At 29.6% G+C, this 20,072-nt stretch overlaps 5 protein-coding genes across 6 annotated transcripts; 1 reads left to right on the top strand and 4 right to left on the bottom strand.

Annotated features, from left to right (window-relative positions):
- The first annotated feature begins 31 nt into the window (after positions 1 to 31).
- On the top strand, positions 32 to 5,869 carry LOC145743974 (endonuclease G, mitochondrial-like). Of its 2 annotated transcripts, XM_082562059.1 has the most exons (7): positions 32 to 544; positions 906 to 1,035; positions 1,239 to 1,335; positions 1,637 to 1,801; positions 2,026 to 2,111; positions 4,509 to 4,631; positions 5,005 to 5,869. In XM_082562059.1, exons 1-7 carry the CDS (start codon positions 359 to 361, stop codon positions 5,064 to 5,066), a joined length of 849 nt encoding a protein of 282 aa, XP_082418185.1. In that variant the 5' UTR covers positions 32 to 358; the 3' UTR covers positions 5,067 to 5,869. The 2 variants fall into 2 exon arrangements, with proteins under 2 accessions (XP_082418185.1, XP_082418184.1); XM_082562058.1 differs by having other exon boundaries at positions 2,026 to 2,107; positions 4,505 to 5,868.
- Positions 5,870 to 8,260: 2,391 nt separating this feature from the next.
- Positions 8,261 to 8,935, bottom strand: LOC145742517 (equilibrative nucleobase transporter 1-like). Its single transcript, XM_082560291.1, has one exon. The coding sequence runs from the start codon at positions 8,933 to 8,935 to the stop codon at positions 8,261 to 8,263; it is 675 nt and encodes a 224-aa protein (XP_082416417.1).
- Positions 8,936 to 9,508: 573 nt separating this feature from the next.
- Positions 9,509 to 10,002, bottom strand: LOC145743975 (luciferin 4-monooxygenase-like). Its single transcript, XM_082562060.1, has one exon. It carries the CDS (start codon positions 10,000 to 10,002, stop codon positions 9,547 to 9,549), a length of 456 nt encoding a protein of 151 aa, XP_082418186.1. The 3' UTR covers positions 9,509 to 9,546.
- A 33-nt stretch (positions 10,003 to 10,035) lies between these two features.
- LOC145742516 (uncharacterized) lies at positions 10,036 to 11,094 on the bottom strand. The gene has a single exon (XM_082560290.1). It carries the CDS (start codon positions 11,092 to 11,094, stop codon positions 10,036 to 10,038), a length of 1,059 nt encoding a protein of 352 aa, XP_082416416.1.
- Positions 11,095 to 11,887: 793 nt separating this feature from the next.
- On the bottom strand, positions 11,888 to 19,011 carry LOC145742515 (uncharacterized). The gene is made up of 10 exons (XM_082560289.1): positions 18,665 to 19,011; positions 17,878 to 18,179; positions 15,055 to 15,173; positions 14,803 to 14,900; positions 14,499 to 14,628; positions 14,282 to 14,363; positions 13,944 to 14,139; positions 12,486 to 13,603; positions 12,209 to 12,372; positions 11,888 to 12,049 (listed from the first exon to the last, which is right to left on the bottom strand). Exons 1-10 carry the CDS (start codon positions 19,009 to 19,011, stop codon positions 11,888 to 11,890), a joined length of 2,718 nt encoding a protein of 905 aa, XP_082416415.1.
- Between the last annotated feature and the right edge of the window lie 1,061 nt (positions 19,012 to 20,072).

The raw sequence follows: 20,072 nt of genomic DNA, 5'->3' as shown, positions 1-20,072 counted from the left end.
TTTTATGATTTTGTGTTTGGTTATAGGAAACTGTGTAAATTTATTTAATTATTTAGTTTTGCTAGTAATTGCAGTTTTAATTTTTTTCTCTTTTTCTTTCAAGTTTTATGTAAAAGTGTAAGTTACAAATTTAAAGTTGCTCTACTTAACCATTTTTCAATGGGTTATGTTTGAATTTAAAATGCCCAAAGTACTTTTCTATGCATTATCTTTAAAAAAACAAAATGAAGAAGTTACAAAAATGTGTTCTTCAAATAAGAATTTTTATTTTTTGTTGCATTTTATTGTAGTGAAAAAAAAACAATATTTTAACTTATTTCTATTTAGGTAACACAGGGTTAAATTAATTTTTTTTAAAATGGTTTTTCGAAAAGTTGCTGGCACTTTATTATCCTTAACTGTTGGTGGATTTTTTGGAAGCCAAATTCAAAGGAAATACAATAATGATAACTGGTTGCCATCGGTCAACGCAGCTCAACCATTGGTTTCATCAAGACCATCAGAGATTATGAAATATGGATTTCCTACTAACAGTAATATCAAGGTAAGTTTGAAGTTAAATAAAGTATTTGAATGGTTATACTAAGTTATATAAAACAATATGTATTTGCTGGTATATTGTGTTAGTTAATGTTATGCTAATTTTTTGAAAAAAAAATATCCTTTTATCTGTTTTACATAGGGCTTTAAGTGTAACTTACCTATAGAAATAAACCTTAAAGTTTGGGGTATGTAGGCATATTGCTTGAGTGTTATTTAATAGGTAAATTCAAAATTTTAATGGTATTATAATTCAAATTTTTACTTTTATAAGTTCAAAATTAGTTTGATAAATTATCGCCATTATTTGTATATTTATTTTAAGTAAGATTTTTTGAGTTTAATTTTACAATTGTCAAAATCAGATGAGAGAGAATTATGTTTTGTCGTACGATCGAAGAAACAGATCAGCAAACTGGGTGTTTGAACATTTGACGAAGGATCTTATTCAAAAAACTAAGAACAGCGAAGATAGAAATACAATGGGATTCGTTGGTAAACTTTTTTGAATTGTAAAATTTTATATAAAAAAATTTGATATTTATTAGATGAAATATAAAAAAAACAGTTTCTACAAAGTATCAAATATTTAGTGAATAATAATACTTTTTTTAATTGGTTACAAAATACTTTTTTGTGTTTTTACTTCTTCCAACTTACCTTTTTAACTTGTATGTTTTTGTTATTATTATTTGCAGAAGATACAAGTATACCAAGGATTTACAGATCATCAAATAGTGATTATTATAAAAGTGGATTTGATCGTGGACATTTAGCAGCAGCTGCTAATCACAGGTAAACAATAGTAATTTGATATTATCAATGTATTAAATGTTTTTTTTTCTTAAAAATTAAAAAAAAATTAAATCCTTGTTTTATTAATTGGCATTTACACTATAAATAGGATAATGTGCTAAAAATTTATTATAAAATTTTAAAAAGTTATTTGTTGTTAAAATATATGTACATTATTTTCCTTCAAGTGATAAAACACAAGATAAATAATATTTTACCCAAAATTTCTTTCTCAGGTTCTGTTTTTTAAATGTTGCTCACATATTTATTTACTTTTAAGATCAATATTTTTTTATCACAGAGCTGATAGTAAATGGATGAGAGATACATTTTATTTGTCAAATATTATTCCACAAAATCCATACATGAACCAACATGCTTGGAACAACTTGGAACGTTATGTTAGAAGTTTGGCGTTTTATTACGATAATATTTATGTCTGTACAGGACCTTTGTATCTACCAAAGTAATATTTTTTTATACTTGGTAACTTATGATATTTATTATTTAATTAATAAAAATATTTGTTTAAAATTTTTTTTAAAATAAATTTTTTTTTTATTTCATTAACATAATTTTTTTTGAAAAATAAAAAAAGATTTTCAGCTCTTTGTTAAAACTAGTATTTTCAGCTTTATGATTGCCATTTTGCCTAAATTTGTATTAAACAATTTTTTTACTAATTTATAGGAGGTTAAATGATGGAAAACTTTATGTTAATTATCAAGTTTTAGAACCTAACCATGTGGCAGTACCAACTCACCTTTTTAAAGTAAGTACCAGGATTTAATTGTGATAATATTTGTTTTATATATAAAATAATCATTTCAAATATAAATGTTTTTACTCTTATATTGGTATTATTGTAATAACACATTTTAATTTTTTAAGTTTGTAAAACCCTACCTAAAAACTTACTAAGATATAGTTTTTAAATTTACTATTACTCAATATCAATAAACAACTACATTTATTTGATAAATAAAATATGGTTCGAAATAATTTGATTATGTTTAGCATAAATTTTATTAAATGAAAAAAGATATGCGTAAACATTTACTAAGACTATTACATATCTTTGATTTTTAATAAAAAAGCATGTATTCAAATAATACATTAGTATAAATTGTTTTGGGTGGGGGAGACCCCACAGATAATTGCACATTTGCTCTTACATATTATAAATAAATATCTTACTATTTGTGGTGCGTAATAATTTTAAAGAAAATAGTTTTACAAATTAAACTTTTAAGGAAACTTTAAATATTATTACCGTATCATATTATCAAACGTAATATGACACGTCCCCTTTAAGCTAAAGTCATAAGACATTAGCTTAAATTGTTAAGTAGGAGACGCCACAGATAATTGCACATTTGCTCTTACATCTAATACTAAATATCTTACTCTTTGTGGTGCGTAATAATTTTAAAGAAAATAATTTTAAAAATTTTGCTTTTATGGAAAATTATTATCGAACATGTTAACTTTTGTTAAATTATTCTTCCGTTGATATAAGTTCGTTATTTAAATTTTTTAAATCTAGGTTTGAAAATGTTAGGAATTACCGCATTTTTACCATTTCACAATATCGAATGTAATATAACACGTCTCTTTTAAGCTAAAGTCATAAGACATTAGTTTAAGTTGTTGAGGGGGGACCCCACAGATAATTGCACATTTGCTCTTACATCTTATAAATAAATATCTTACTATTTGTGGTGCGTAATAACTTAAAAAAATTAATTTTAAAAATTTTACTTTTATGGAAAATTTAAAAATTTTTATCAAACATGTTAACTTTTGTTAAATTGTTCTTCCGTTTATATAGTTTTGTTATCTAAAATTTTTTAAATCTAAGTTTATAAATGTTAGGAATTACTGCATTTTTACCATATCACAATATCAAATGTAATATAACACGTCCCTTTTAAGTTAAAGTCATAAGACATTAGTTTAAGTTGTTGAGGGGGGGACCCCACAGAAAATTGCACATTTGCTCTTACATCTTATAAATAAATATCTTACTATTTGTGGTGCGTAATAATTTAAAAAAAAAAAGAATTTTAAAAATTTAACTTTTAAGGAAAGTTTAAAAATTATTACCGTATCATATTATCAAATCTAATACGAGACGTCTCCTCAATCTCAAGTTATAATTTGTTAAATTATTCTTCCGTTGATATAAGTTCGTTATCTAAATTTTTGTAAATCTAGGTTTGAAAATGTTAGAAATTACCCCATTTTTACCATTCACAATATCAAATGTAATACTAGATTTATTTGATAAATAAAATATGGTTCGAAATCATTTGATCATTTTTAAAATTAATCTCTATTAGTAAATAAAGTTATACATAAACGTTACTTTATTAAGATTATTAACTAAATAAATAAATCAAATATTACGTATTTAATTGTTGTTAGACTAAAAACGTATAAAATTATTAAACTAAGAAAATTTTAGAACAAAATTATTTTAAAAGTTTTAAAATATCAATCTTTAACTTTTCAATCAACAAACAAGTAATTAAATATACTTAACAAACAAAAATTAATTTTTTTTACTCAGTTTTAAGTTGTTGATATCTAAATATACATTAGACCAAGTTTTGAATGCCTAGAATTGATTTTTGATTTTTAATAAATAAACAAGCATTTAAATATAATAAATAAACAAAAATTATTTTTTAAATATGTTTTTTAATTACTAAAATTATGAAGTACATTATACTAAATTTTAAATGCTTAATATTAAACTTTAATTTTTAATAAACAAACCAGAATTTAAATATAATAAACACACAAAAATTAAATTTTTAATCCATTTTTGACTTTATAATATTATAATATATACCTGACCAAAATTTGAAAACCTAATAACGATTCCTAAATTTTAATAAATAAACACCTATTAATTAGTAATTAGTAATATTTAAATTATCAAAATAGGAGGGTTGGAGCACGATATAATAATAAACAACATATTAAAATTTTGAAGATTTATATACACAAAATCAAAAGTTATTCGATTTCAAAATTCGGATTAGTAAGAATAAAAATAAAAATAATAAAATTACGGACAATAACAATATGTTTCGAAATCTAAGATTTCGAACCATAATAACAAACTACCTTGGTTTTAAAATTTTTTTTTTCTTTTTTACAGGTAGTTTTATGCCAGAAAAATGGAAGGTTTGAATTGAAAAGTTACTTAATGGCAAATGAATCGATCGACCCAAATATTCCTTTAAGTAATTTTCTCGTTCCCATAGAAACAATAGAAAGAGCTTCTGGTACGTTTTTCTTTGAGCGCCTTAAACTTCGACAAAAAGTCAAACAGTGTTTGCCAGAATAAAATTTAAAAATTTATTTTTCCATTACTCCAAAAATTTTGCACTTCGAAAGCGTTTGATTACTTTTTTGCAAAAATTAAAAAAAAAAACTTTTCAAATCATATAACTGTAAATTACACAAACCATTGTGCCTTTTTTAGAAAATTTTTCATATATAATTTTTTTTTACTTTGAATAAGTTTCATATTGCTTCAATTTTTGCACTGTTTTTATTGATTTCTGTAATACTAATCAAATTTTAACATTTGTTAAACTTTTTTATTCCATTTTTTAAATGTAAAACTTAAATTAATAAACTTATTTCATTGTGTAGGTTTACTAATGTTTTCTGGAGTACCAGAAAATTTAATTAAAAGAAAAGGTTTTGAGAAGTAATATTCTCTATGCAACCAAAATGTTATGTAAGCTGTGTTTATCTGTGATAGTTTAATTACTGTAAAACTTTTATTTTATTAGGTTTGCGGTGCTTTTTGTATATAATTACAAGACTTTTTGTAACTTTGTCTTTTACAAATTTTTATGTGAATATTTCTTATTATCTGATTTAAAATTCTGTATTTTGTGGAATCATATCATCTTGTAATGTGCAAAAATTTAAGTTTATACACAATTTTGGTTATAATATTGTTTTTTTTTAACTTATTGGTGCTTTAGACATTTCTACCAAAATTTGGCAATTTTACTTAAATATTGTGTTTTTTGAATCAACATTATTTTTTTATAATTCATGATTATTTTCGTTGGTGCTATTCAATTATCAGATTTATTTGCTTGATGCTAACTAACTGTTGTTTCGGTATACTTCAATTATATTGTGCAAGTTATGCTTTAGGTAATTCCAATAAATTGGTTTTGTTAATTGGTTGTTTTTCAAAAAAAACATATATTTTGTTTTGACAAACAATAATTGGTTTAAGGGTTTATTAGATAAGAGCAAATAATTTTTTTTTTAAAAATGTATTGGAATGTTATTTACCAACTCAATAGTTGTTATCATTTTTTTGGGTGTTAGCCCAATTTGTAGCAAAACGTTAATTGGACCTGTGCAGTTCTAACAAAACAATTATTTTTCGATTTAATTTTTTTTATTTTTTTCAAAAAATTTGTATGCAATATTATTGGCCTAAAATATCACGTGACCTAATTAAACCCAAAATAAAAATTAGCTCCAACTTTTGTTCTACTAAAAATTTACAATGTTTTATCTTAAAGTTAGTTAGGCCAATGCACGTCTAATAAAATATAATATTTTAGGTTTTTAGAATTCATAAATTTTTTGTATATTTTAAACTTGGTTTAATTTTCGTTACAGTTTGCGATAGTTGGGCGGGGCCTGGGTTGATCATTGATTTTGTTTTGTTGAACTGCAATAAAAAATGGTTAAAATGACATTTAAATGGCGTTATATTACCTTAAAACATGTATTTGCATAAAAAAAAAGTTAAGTATAGTTATTTTTATAATAAAAAACTTAGTCGCCTGTTGCTTGATTAATTTTATTTACAAGTTTTATTATCTTTTACCTTGGGCCCGTTTTTAAAAAAATCTTATCATAAAAAATTTTCCAAATTAAAGTTTTTTTCGTAAGCATTTAACTTACCAGCAGCGTGGTGTAGTGGAAAGAAACTTTGCTACACCACACATGAGGTCGTGGCTTCAATCCCCACTGCTCTTATGCTCTAGCGCCCTTAAGTAACGCGCTGAAAGCGGTATGAACTCCTGCTGAGCCAGCACTTAATCAGCAGCTTAATTATCGGGCAATTATAATCTATTTAATATTCCAAACTGCCAAAGGCAACTCGAGACTGGGTTGGAGTAACTGATGTTACTCTATGTTTAGGTCGCGCATTCGACCTTCCCACATCGAGGATATAGATATATACCAAGAACTTCTACAAAACACACATTATTATTGTTTTAAAATTTAATTGTTAATGTTTTTTATGATTTCAAAATGTCAAAATCTAATTTTAAGTTGATTTAAAAGTTTTTTTTCCGAGAGCCGAAATATATAGAACTAAAGACAAATAATTAATATCGACTTACAAATAGATTAAAAAGGCACAGATTAAAATAACTAAATCTTTTTATAAACCTCTACTTCCCTACAACGTGTTTTATACATATTTTTTGTTCCGCACTTACTAAAAACCAGCCAAAGTCCTAACTATGCACAAAAAGCTAAAAACTGCAAGTCTTAAAATCAATTATTAAACAATTTTTTTTTTTCGGGAAAGGTTTTACACTACTTAAGAGTAACACTAAACCCAGAAAGAATGCAGTAAATTTTTTTTAATGATATTCACTGTCGTTTTATTTATATTAATAAACAGATAAAACATATTTAATGGGTAAAATTTTTCGGGAATAGGCTATTTACAAAATTACCATAACTATTGTAACGTATCCGCCATCTTGTTGTTTACGCCAAAGTCCTATCTATTCTGCAGATCACGTGTTTGCACCTATTGCCGATCTGTTACTCCTTATCTCTATCACGTGTATAATACGGCTTTTCATACGAAAGACAATCAGACTCGATTGTTACACTATTTACCTGGCGTCATTAATAGAAATAAATGTTTTATACATAACTTTAAAGTAACACTAAGAAAAAAGCTTTTAAACAAAATAAACATAACAAAGCCAATTTTTTAATAGATTGGCAAAAAATTTTATGTTTTTTATTGACCATAAATGACGAAGTAAGCCTTTAACAATTTCTTTTGGAGTTTTCATTTTCAATAATAGTTGGAGCTAAGTTTTGTAAAATTTTCGAGCGATAAGTAATAAGTAAACTTATTGGGTGCACGAAACTCAGCAGAATTAGGCACATAAATATTACCTCAATATATATAAAATTACTATTTAAATCATTCAAAACCCACCGCAGCATTGGTTGTGTCAGTAAGGACAACATAGCTGCTGTAAAGCTTACTGTCCCTAAAAGTACACCGAATAAACTAGTAGGAAATTTGCCGGTTAAGCATATCGCAGTGTAGCTGAAAATAGAACTACGTATCAGCATGTAACAAAAAAACGAAAAGTACTGCAAGGGTAAAACCGGAATCGCAACTAAAACTGTAAACAACTTAGCTAAGCCGCTAATAATACTGCCACAAATAGAAAAAGCTTTTAACTTGCTTTGTTCTTCCGACATATTTTGTTTAAGATATCGGCTAATTAAAGTGTCTACCAATATACCAATTAATGGCGAGACCAAACCACTAAGTAAGGAAAATATTCCAAAGGCGTCTACATAACTCTGAAACTTGTCATTTCCAAATGTTTAAATCCATGATGGAAACGTTGCAAGAAAAATAAAGTTCGAAGGTTTAAAATCAATAAATGAAGCCCGGTTGTTAGATAATATTTTGTTTTTATACATTGCCATATTGATAGCAAAATCATCCTTGAACTTGGATTTTGATTTTCATTTTTACATTTTCGATTATGTGTGCAGTTTTGGTAATCTGTAAACTGAGATTTTTTACAAAAATCGTAAATTCCGTATTGAAAATTTTCATCTACGGTTATCGGTATATGTTTTTTTGGTGCAAGAAAGAACATTAACCCAAAACTATAGCCGGTGTAATGCACAGAAAATAGAAGGAATAGCGAAACGATATGCCATTTCTATGCACCAAAAGCATAGACCAACAAATTACAGTTGAACATGTAAATAATCCAGTAAATATTGATACAAGTGTTGATCTGATTTTAGGAAACAAAGTGGCTAATTGTATACTACACAAATAATAAAATAAACCTCCAATTGCCAACAGTATCATTGCGGGATACAAAACGTAACTATTTTTACTGCTCGAAGTAGCTATAGTTAAACAGCCCGCCAAGTACATAGCTATTCGAATAAATTTCGATATCCACGTTCCAAACTTTTTTAATACAAAGCTGTTTATAAGTGACGAAAGGGTATGAACCACAAGATATATGGTGTATATAAAAGAAAAAGTTTCTTCTTGTGCATTGCATGTTGGATGTAAAGCCATTTGCGAAGCCGCTAAAAACGTTTCTCTTGTTGTAGAAATGTTTGTTGATTCTTCAGTAAATAAATCTGTATAATTACTGATGTCATTGGTTGATAAATCACTCTGGTTACACAGTTCACTAAAGTAGCCCTCATCTTGTAATACAAACACTAGAAATGGAAATCCAATACCTGCTGCCCCAAACAAGTTTTCGAAACATCCAAGAAGAACGCTTAATACTCTTTGTAATTTCATAATCTAGTAACTAAAAAACCTTTTTTTTACAAACTAAAGTCTGTGTACCCTTTGCTATAAAAACTGTACATTAGTATTTAAAAAAAACAAGTTAACGTATTCACCTAAAATTTTAAAGCGTAAAAAGTCAGATCAGCAAATAATGATCTATAAAAACAGCAGCTAAACAATTTTTTACTAGAATAAACATGTAAAAAATAGTTACACATCGTTTATTCGTGCATTTACCCATGCCAACCGCAACCTTAAAAACATGTGTACATTCTGTAAACCATTGCAAAACTGTGTTTTTGTGCAATAGGCTACAAAGTTGAGATGTACAAAGCAACATATTGCTTAATATTGTTTTACCTTATATGTAAATAACACGATAAACATCAATTTAAGATGGTCCTAGTAAATAAAATTTGTTTATTAAAAGTCGTTTCTACTTGTATTTCAAAACTAAATAAATATGGTTATTATGTGAATAAATTAAATATATTTAAGTGTATTAAAATATATATGTGTTAAAACTTGTATATAACTTTAAAAGGTGAGAAAAAGTTAGTAAATGGTTTAGAGCGTTGACCTAACAGTCCTATGAATCAAAACTTTGTTAAAATATATACTCAGTTTTTTAAAGATTCTTGATTTGTCTCGTGTAGTTTTAATAAACTTTTACGATCGACTTTACCAGCTCCAACCCTGGGCAGAACATCTATAAATTCAATTCCTCCTCGAATCTGCCTAGCCTCAGAAACTTGCTCATTATAAAAAGATAATATAGCTTCAGGATCTGCAGATTCGTTGGCACAAACAACAAATGCTTTTCCAACTTTTGAATATTTCGGATCATAAACACCAATAACAGCTACATCTTTAACATGAGGGTGTTTTGACAAAATAGATTCCATTTCTGCTGGATACATAGAAACAGCACCGACTCCCTTAATGATATTTTTGATTCTGTCAATAACAAACAAGTAACCATTTTCGTCAAAATAATCAACATCACCGGTGTGAAACCATCCTGCTGAGTCTTTCATTAATCGATCATCACCCTTTGGATGGTAATATTCTTTCATAATCGAGGGACCTTTGGTAACAATCTCACCTGGTTAATTAACACTTAAATCGTTACCACTTTTAGGACCGACAACTCGAACTTTGGTGTTGGATATTATTTTACCAGAACTATTCTTTAGACACCTTGGGTTTGAATCTAATGAAATAATACCGTTTTCCGAAGCTCCGTAAAAATTACTCATCAAAATTCCGAGATCCATTTTCATTTTCTCCATCATGTGAGTTGGAAAAGGCATTCCAGCAAAATACAATTTTTTTAATGATCTCAATTCTGATACTTTTCCTTTAGTAATAACGTCAATCAATACTGGAGCATTAGTTGTTGCCATAACGTTTACCTCATATTTGGATACCAATCTGTACAAACTTGACACAGTTATTTCGAGAGCTATTACTATCTTAGCACCATTAAATAAACTTTTAAAATTGTTTAGGATTGCTGCATAATGAAATCGTGGAACAGAAAACAACGTACAATTTGTTTGATCAATATAAGTTCCATCATAAAGATCAAGAGCAGCGTTGATACTGTAATGCGTGTGCACAATACCCTTCGATACTCCAGTTGTTCCACTTGATTTAAATATGGCAATTGGGTCTTCGTGTACGTCTATTATGACCCCGACAGGAAATACCCTAGTAGTGGGGACAACAGTTGACTGAAGTCTACGAATGTCGTCCAATGTGAGCACGTGACATGACGTATTTGTTTTGAACGGTTCAGTATTTTCAGTAACAATCAAAAATGGGTTTAAGTTTTCAATATTTAAGGTCAGAGCTTCCCTACCCTCTTCTAAATACGAAAAGGTGAATATGGCCCCACAAATTGATATTGCAACTAACAGTGCAAGGTAGTCGGGATCTAGGGGAACAATCAGCATAATAACGTGACCTTTGCGAACGCCCAATGACCACAAGGTGGCAGAGTACTCGATGACATCACTTCGGATTCTAGAAAAAGAGATTTCTTTATCATTGTTTCCATTTATCACCGCAATTCGGTCTCCGTAGGTTTCAAGTTTTTCTAGGAACCGGGTTCCAACCGGGACCTCAGATATTTTAATGTCCGGGTACAAGCTTCTAAAAATCATGATCCAGTTTTTTGAAATTTAAAATAAATAATAACAAAACAACCTAAAGCAAAACAACATTAAACTTACACAAGGAAAACATAACCTAATTTAATAATCTTATTCTACTTGGCTTTCAATTTTGCTACTAAAGCCCTAAATAATAAAACTTTCTGGTATATTTCAGTAAGTACGCGCTTCAATAGTAAAAATAAAGCTATATACAGTGCGTATAGCAGAAAAACAGAAAATACTTTTTGCTAACGTAATATATATTTCAACTGAATGCTTTTATTTTTTAGCGCCAAAAAGGAAAATAATTTATTTATGCAACACTAGCAGAAAATTTATAACATAGCCTATTTGCCACAAGCGCTTTTACGCTTCAGTAAAAACTGCATTTTGCTGTAAGCAAAAACACAAAACCGCATATTTTAGTCTTATTTTAATACATCCATAATATAGTAATTAGTTTTATAGTAATTAAAATAAACCTTGCATTTTTTATATCAAATCTATAAATTAGGCTTATTTAAACTGTTTTATCGTATATACTATTTTAGCATATGTTTAAAATGTTATAATTTTTCTGAGATATAAATGTCTCGTTAACTTTTGTATGAAATATCTAATGACGTGCTCTATACATTGTAGTGTTTATCTTTTGCCTATGTTTATACAAAAGTAACTATTTTAATTTTATAACACATGGATGTATTGCTTACAATTTATTGCAAAGTTAATAGAAAGACAACATGAATGGAACATAAATAAAGACAGGAAAAATATAATTCTCGGTAAAGCTAATATTAATTCACGCTTTGCATTTGTGCGCATAATCTGACGACAGAAACCGACGAAAAGAATCTTTTTCCATTAATTTAAAAATTCTTTCCTGAGCTTCGTTGAACATATCTGAAGTTGGATTTGAGAGTTTGGATTCAGTTGAGGTTCGGGTTTTGGCATCAATATTAATCTAAAAATAGGAAAAAATAGCATTTAAAAATATATCAAACTGTAAAAATCAATGTTATTATATAAGCTTAACTTCATGACCCTGGTTTTAACATTTCTTATTAGTTCAGTAAATTTAGTTTTTAAAATATAAAAATAATTTATTTTTGTTAATATTTACCTCATCAGGAGAATTTGCGGCCAAGAATCTTTCGTAAATTTTCTGTGCAAGTTTTCGTTGTTTGCAGGTCTTTGATGTTTTGTAATTTTCGCATTCTAACCAGAAGTCAATATTTTCTTCACTGTATTCGCTTTGAAGAAAGTTGCGCAAAGCTGTAGTGCCACCTATTACAATAAAAAAAATTTAAAATTAAATTTTTGAAATAAAGAAAATTAATAAACTTTAAATATTTAAAAAAAGAATAACTCTTAAATATTAAAAAATTTTTTTTTTTTACCTTTTTTAGATAAAAGTTCTGATAAATTCTTGGCGGCACAAAAGCAGGAATCGCAGCGGTTTCTCTTTGATTTTCTAATGCTCGAAGTTCTTTTGAAATGTCCGTCGTTTGAGGTTTGTTTAACAGATTTAGGTTCGTCGTTCGACTTTCGCTGAAGCCAGGTCTTAATACTAGACAGTGCGCTTGGTCTGGATTTTTCAAAATTCTCGCTTTCGATCTCCTTTGTTTCAATTTCACAAATCTCATCACAAGTCTTGAGAAGATTTTCCACCGCTCTGCTGCCATTTCGTGGCGATTGCGACACAAAGTCGAGCGATAGGCGAGTTCTACGCTTGTTTCGAACACATCGTGCAGACGACACAGTGGTCACGTGACACTGTCGTTTGGGTGATGGTGACGTTTTTTGCTCGGCTGTAGGCCACATCGGTGCTCCGACGTCGCTATGGTAACCCCGGTCGTCGGAATCGTGTGACGGCGATTGGTTGACAATCTCAGAAGTAACGACTGACAAGGTGGCGTCATCTGTTGTAATATTTTCGGTCGAATTACGAATACTTGAAACACTGTTGGAAGTCGACAAGGTGCGGCATTTGGCGGCTTCACCATATCTATAGGTTAACAACGAGGCTGTTACAAATTCGTTATCGCAGGTTTCAATTTTAGCCTTCTTAGCCGGTGAGAAGGAATTGTTTAAATCGTCGCTGTTTTCACGGGCCGAATCTTCCTCGTCGAGGTCGAGTGGTTTTGTAAAGAAAACGTCATCCTCTTCCTGTTCGTTCTCGACGCAGTAACCCAACCTTGACATTAACAAATCATTGGAAGAATAGTTTTTCCGCTGCAGGTTCTTTTGGCCGGTTGGAGTTTTGGTTCCGAGTTTTCTTACATTGTAACCGATTGCTTCTGATGACCTTTTTTCAACGGCGTTACCAATTTCGTGTCGCATAATTTGGGGTGAAATGATCTTTTCCGGGGTAACCTGGTGGGTGAGTGGTTGCTGGGTCTTTCGAACGTGGGGCGTGCGTTGGATTTTTCGTCCCAGGGTGTCGCAAAGTCCGGTGGATACCCGTCGTCGTTTGTGCAGTTTTGAAAGTCGGCGGCGCTGACGAACTAACTCTTCTTCGTTGTTGGTGACGTCAAAATTTTGAGTTGCTTTTTCTAATTGCTGTAAGATATTTGAAATATGCATTAAACTTGCCGCTATCGATTTGTATTTTGTACCAAATGACTTCTATTAGAGTTTGGCGTTTATATATAGGTCAAGTCTAGACTAATTAAACGCATGTTTACACGACGTTCAAGTGTCTATCTTTGTTCCTTTGTTTTAAACCTGGCCGCTTTACATCCGTATTACTTTAATATTGACATAGCAAGCAGTTGTTTACATAACACACACTAGACACGTTTTGTATTGTAATTTGTACAACAGGTTATAATTAACATGGTTACAATTATTATTAGACCGAAAAATTAAAAGAAGTACATCTCACCTTGCCGTATAAACTTGCTAGAGAGCTGTCGCTGCTACCAGATCGGCTTGAGTTTCTGCGTTTTGACGGTAAGTTGATGTACTTTGATTCAGGTTTGTAAGTTTGTCTGCTTGATCTAACTCTGTCCCTTGATTTGGAGCGGTGGGAACGAGGTGAGGTGAAGTTACCTAATAAATCAAGACATTTATTTTAAATAGTAAACATATTATTGGTTAAATTTTAAGTTGTTTAAATTTATATGGTATTTAAGATTTTCTTTTTATGTACTTTAATAAAGTCTGTAAATCGAAATTTTTAGTTTTTACTTACGTTCAGCGGTAAAGTTATTTGCTTTTAAATGCTTTTTGCGACCAATTGATTCTCGAAGAAAATAATACCAGCCTTGGATCACCTAAAATAATACAAATTCATTAAAACCTTTCACTTTAAAACACCCACTTTTTATTTTTTGTGGCTACATATTTTACAGCTAACACAGTAAAAAAATTAAGCTAACAAAGATTACTTACTAGACACTTTTTCTTACCTCTTGATTATTAATAATGTTTCTAATTCCAAAACTCGTACAACCGATAAATGTCGATCGAGAGTGATCTTCTGCCTTGCTCCAAGCAGAGATTAGCAATCGTCTGTTAATATCACGTCGGCAGATGTCGCTGTTAGGACCAAAATTGTTTAATTAAATACCAGCCAAAATAAACAATAAATAATATATTTTATTCTTTTTAATTAATCTTATAATATTTATACTTTAGAAACTTAAAATCTGCGTTGATAACTTTTGATCTAAATATTTATTTATTTACTTTTTTAGAATACACGAAACTTACAATGTAAACGTGTCGTGTAAATTAAGAGAGTCTGACGTCACGATCTCGGGATTGGTTTTATGACGTGTCTTTAAATCACAATCAGGTGAAAGCGAGAGCTGGACAAAAAATTAATTTAATAAAAAAATTTAAAATATAAAAAAAAATTAAAATATTTTACAATATACAAAATAAAATAGGTATTGTATGAGAAATATATATAAGTTTTATTTATTGTTTATAAATAAATAATTTTAAGTAAGTAATTTTTACCTTTAAATAAACGTAAGTGGAAGGGCTGATAGCGGTCGGGGGTTGGGGTAAAGATTTGAGGCCGAGTACTGTGACCGTTAATTTTCTTGAAGATCCACATACCACCAACTTAAGCTGACCTAAAATAAAAATAAATATATTTAAAATAAAAATTTTAAACTAAACTGCTGCTAAAATTAATAAATATATTAGTTGTCTTTTAATGTTCTTTTTTAATTTTTACCTCTCATTTTAAGAGTGTGCATTTTGGAGCACTGTCGTTTATAATTAAAATTGAAAATTAATAATTTACTAAACAACTATATTATCTGATAAATAAAAAAATAAATTTTAAAGCTATTTTCCAGTTAAATAAATATATGCTATCTAAACTCTCTATAAAATGCTATTGATATATCAATGTAAACGTCTCATATACAGTGTTCACTAAACTAAACAATTTCACACTTTTATCTCTAAGCACAATTAACTGTCAAGAGTTGTTATTCCAGACGATGGTAATTAATGTAAGCAATAAAACTCGTTTCTTATAAAGGATCATAAAACGCCTGCAATCCTTTTTTCTCTCTCTCGCGAAGACTAATAAAACTGTAGGCCTTACAAAACCGCCGCGGGCAGCTATTCACTTGCAAGTAGCCACGAGATTTCGCATAGGTTTTCACACGCTTTGGGTTGGACAAATTAAGATTTTTTTGTGATTTCCAAGGATTTGTTTGCTTTTGTGGCACACGTAACCTAGCGAAATAGGTGACCAAAGGTAAACATTTACACAATACAAACTTGACTTTAACAAAACATTTAGTTCTTAACATTGACATTGTTTTTAAAATATAATTGACCGATTTTTTAATGTCCAAAATTAATTTAAAAGCATTTTTTATTAAAAAATATAATCATAATTACTGTACAGTGTATACCTCAATATTATAAATTTACATAATTATTTTTAAACGGTCAAATTTTGTAAAATATATCTATTGCTAACGGTTAATTAGCTTTACCAAGAGCGGTACATGTTTTTGATCAACTTGTGATATTAGCTTTTGTCGGTAACTTGAAGCAGAAACCGAAAGGCCATAAACCGTTTAAGCAAAGCAGCAAACATTTAACTAGCAAGGTTTTAAGGTCACTTTTCCGAGAAGAAAGTTAAAAATCAAAATCTAGCGCCTAATTGACACACGATTTAATTTCTCGAAATTTGGAGTAAGATTTTCGCACGTTACCAGCTATTTTATGTCGCTCCAACTTCAAAGCGGCGTTGTCCTAACGGCGGTGATTAAACTAGTTACTTTCACTTAAATGGGGCAGAGCCTTCCTAGCGGCGCAGCGGCGTTCATGTGAAAGTTAGAATATAAGTATATGACAGGTGAGTATCACGTTGACTATATTAATAAACCAGCAGCTGAATTGGGAAATGAACACGTGGTTTAAGACCTACCATTACCGTGCGACGCGCAAGTACTTAATTTGTCCAATAAAGTTGTCGAATCATAAACAGGTATCGAACTAATGAAATCAGAAATTGATTTATGACACAATTCGATATAAAACGACATCTGGTGTCTATAAACCCGTGATTGTTTATCAAATTTCGAAATTCCAAACATAACATTATTGAGTATTTAAATTTTGATAGAACTTTGAGGCGTCAACTATTTCGAGTTTAGACAGTTATTCTTGACCAGGTAATTACGTTAATCCATTTTCAATGTGATCGTGCACAAAACATGGTTCAAATAATCCTGGTAAAGCTCAAACAAATAGAAGCCAGGTGAAAACGCTTGCTACAAGAGATTGTTTACTTTACTGAGATACGATCCAGTGTTCGTTCTTTCGAGCCACGCGCCTTACTAGATTTGTTGTTATTTATTTAACGTTGTATTGTATACATATAACGCGCAATTTTAATGCATGTAGAAATGGATTTTTTTATTTTGATTTAAGGAGATTCAATTGATTAGGCGCAAGTGACACTTTGATAGTTTATGATTTTCGCGATATTCAGAACGCGTGCCTCGGTTGTGTTAGGTCAAGTGAAAATCCGATAAATTTACGATCGACAAGCGATTTAATAAAATTGTTAAAATAATTATTACTCAAAAAATTTAAAAAAACTTGTGGATTTGGTTATTAAATCGTCGACTGTCATTTTGCTCAATCAATTAACTTCGTTTTAACAAAGAAAGCCGTGAAGAGATTACGTAAAATTTCAATGGCACGTACGAAAGGATTAAGCTTAAATTTCGACGACAAGATAATTTTTCAGGTCCATCACACAACAAGTGATTTACCTACATACATGTGGCACAATCCAATTAAATGACCAACTTCAATTTAACAAAAACTAAACCTAAAATCTCCAATTATTTCTAAAAACTTGGCGCGACTAAATTTTTACATTGTTTTTGATATAACTAAACGCATATATAGATTTACTGTTTATCTATTTCAAAAAATATATGTCAAAATCTTATCTATGTCTTTGTCTAAATTTAATGTTTTCTTATCTGGGTTTAGAGACTGAATCTATACGAGTGAGCCGGTTTAGCCAGCCTTGGACATCAGACTGACATGATTTCGCACAAAACATCAAACCAAACGCCCGCTTATTTAGGTCGCACAAGACAATGGCAAGAACAAATAGACATATGTATCATCTCTAACTGTCATGCTGGCTCATTGTCGATACATTTTCTGCCTGACTTCCCTAAAAAAGCGCCTTACGTTGTCGATCTATCAAAATTAACACCCATATGCGACATGGGAAAAATGGCACATAAACTTTTCAACTAAAATATTTAAAAATTAAAAATGTTTGCTTACTTTGTTCTCGGACAACTCCTGTCTTCACCATGCGGGCTTGCGCGCTTAATCTGGGCGATAAAATTTGTCGTTTTCCTTCCCGCATGTTGGCGCACTTGATTTGTGGTGATAGATAGGTTGCTTGGACGAATTGAACACTTCTCTGTGCTGGGGAATTTGTACTTGTAGAATCATACGAAGTGTTGCACATATTTAGGTTATGGCGACTTCTTTTATGATATTGTAAAATATTTGTTAAGCTTTGCATTTTTGTGTTTTCTTCGCTACTGCTGAAATCCGAGTCAGAATCGAATGAATTTAATCTGAAGACAAATAAAAATTAACAATTAAACAAATAGTGTTATTAGTTTAACAAACCATGCAAAACATAAAACTGATAATACAGTTAAACAAACATCAGGTTTTGGTTTTATATTTAGTTTCGATTTGATAACTTTTTTCCAAGGTAAATAGACTCCAGTCGATGATAATTGAAACAATAGCTTTTCCAGTAAAGATAACAATACAATACAAAGTTTTTGTAAGTGTAGCATATGGACGGGCGTCTGTTTTAGATAAGAAATGTGGCAACTTTTCCCTATTTATTTATATCAGTTATTATCTAGGTAAATGTCGTAAATATATCCGATGTTATCACACACTTTCCTATAGTTGTGCTAATACACAATAAATTACTGTTTAAGTGTGTTCATAGGAAAATACTTATTTTACAATAGGCGGAAGTGTGTAAAAATGATTATTAATATTTTTACACATTTTTAATAAATAAACTTTAACTATGATTTACCTTTTTCGAATTCGTGAAATAATTTGTTGTTTGGTCGCTTCGTCCTCGTCCGAAGACACTGAACTGGTACTGCATCTCATCGCAGTTTTCCAGGCTTGGTCGTAAACTGGCAGGTACGAATTGACCTGGTTATCTTGTTTGATCGATTTCTTGCTTCCAAACATTTTGCTGATTTTCTTTAACCTCAAACTTGACGATTTTCGATCGACGACGTTTTCTTTTAGGTGCACTGAACTTGAAATTGTACGACCGCTAGATGGGGCCGCCGGGACTTGTAAATTTGTAATAGTTCTTAGTGGATTAACTGATCGCACTGTCAATCCACGTGGTCTTTGGTTCATATTCATATTTAATATTTAAATTTTATACAATCTAGTATTTTATATCTAAATTTTCATAATAAAACTTGTTAATATATTTAATTAAAATATCTACATTTTTCTAACACTAAATTCAAAAAATCAAATTTATTTTTTGATACATCTTTCTTATAGACTTACATAAAACAACTGATTTTTAAAACAAAATATTTCGTTAAAAATACGGAAATGTTAACATTGTTTTTACAGAAACGTTAAACCCTTAAAATAACATGTTAGAAAGTCGGGGCGACCAGCAGGCCTTTAGTTGTATTCCAATATAAACAACGACCATTTTAATCTATCTGTTATCTGGTAATAGGCAAAAAATATCAACCAAAATCTTAACTGCAATATAGGTTATAACATATACAATTGAAGTAAACTTGAAAATAGTATTATATATAAAAATTATTGCTTGCTGTTTTTTATATATATTTCTTGAGTACTTTACTGTACTGGTTTAAAAATTGAATGTGTCTGTCCTGAACTATTCTTCCATTTACATTCAACATCACACTTTCAGTTTCCGCTTTAAAATAAACTTGAGCTTATATTCACTTGTCGCCACGCGCCTCAGTGCAAGCGTGGTAAAGGAAAACAGCGTGAGTGCATCAATACGTGTCAAGATATCTTCCGAATTGAATAAGTGTTAAAGAAGCATTAGGTGTTAATAGAATTCGGTAGTTTTTGATCATGCTTAATCCTCCTACCGCTAACTTTGAACGCATTGTTAGTATTTTACTGTCAATACCAAACTAAACTTTTAATCCGATTTCATAATCCCGTCTAACAATAAAAATATCAGAAATGTTTCGGAATTAGTTTGTAAAAACAATTAACTTCAAAGTTTTGAGATTTCCGTTAGGGATGATCTTTTATCAAAATATTTCACAAAACTCATCAAGTAATTTCAGATTATTTTCAATGAAATAAAATGAATTTTGACAATTTAATTTTTAAATTATGTGAAAATGATATACTAAACCAGTTTAAATGTATTGATGTCTAAAAAATATGGATATTTTTAATCTATGATACAAATTTTC

Source organism: Corella eumyota, chromosome 2, assembly GCF_963082875.1.
Source record: "Corella eumyota chromosome 2, kaCorEumy4.1, whole genome shotgun sequence".
In the NCBI taxonomy this organism is placed as follows: domain Eukaryota; kingdom Metazoa; phylum Chordata; class Ascidiacea; order Phlebobranchia; family Corellidae; genus Corella; species Corella eumyota.
This window is presented reverse-complemented; position numbering and strand designations above follow the sequence as displayed.

Excerpts from the sequence above, each read along its gene's own strand:
- LOC145743974 (XM_082562059.1), top strand. The coding sequence starts at position 359 with ATGGTTTTTCGAAAAGTTGCTGGCACTTTATTATCCTTAACTGTTGGT. Across the intron at positions 545-905 it reads CTACTAACAGTAATATCAAG|ATGAGAGAGAATTATGTTTT; the intron begins GTAAGTTTGAAG and ends TGTCAAAATCAG. Across the intron at positions 4,632-5,004 it reads AACAATAGAAAGAGCTTCTG|GTTTACTAATGTTTTCTGGA; the intron begins GTACGTTTTTCT and ends TTCATTGTGTAG.
- LOC145742517 (XM_082560291.1), bottom strand. The coding sequence starts at position 8,935 with ATGAAATTACAAAGAGTATTAAGCGTTCTTCTTGGATGTTTCGAAAAC.
- LOC145743975 (XM_082562060.1), bottom strand. The coding sequence starts at position 10,002 with ATGAAAGAATATTACCATCCAAAGGGTGATGATCGATTAATGAAAGAC.
- LOC145742516 (XM_082560290.1), bottom strand. The coding sequence starts at position 11,094 with ATGATTTTTAGAAGCTTGTACCCGGACATTAAAATATCTGAGGTCCCG.
- LOC145742515 (XM_082560289.1), bottom strand. The coding sequence starts at position 19,011 with ATGAATATGAACCAAAGACCACGTGGATTGACAGTGCGATCAGTTAAT. Across the intron at positions 14,901-15,054 it reads CCACTTACGTTTATTTAAAG|CTCTCGCTTTCACCTGATTG; the intron begins GTAAAAATTACT and ends TTTTTTGTCCAG. Across the intron at positions 12,050-12,208 it reads CCGCAAATTCTCCTGATGAG|ATTAATATTGATGCCAAAAC; the intron begins GTAAATATTAAC and ends TCCTATTTTTAG.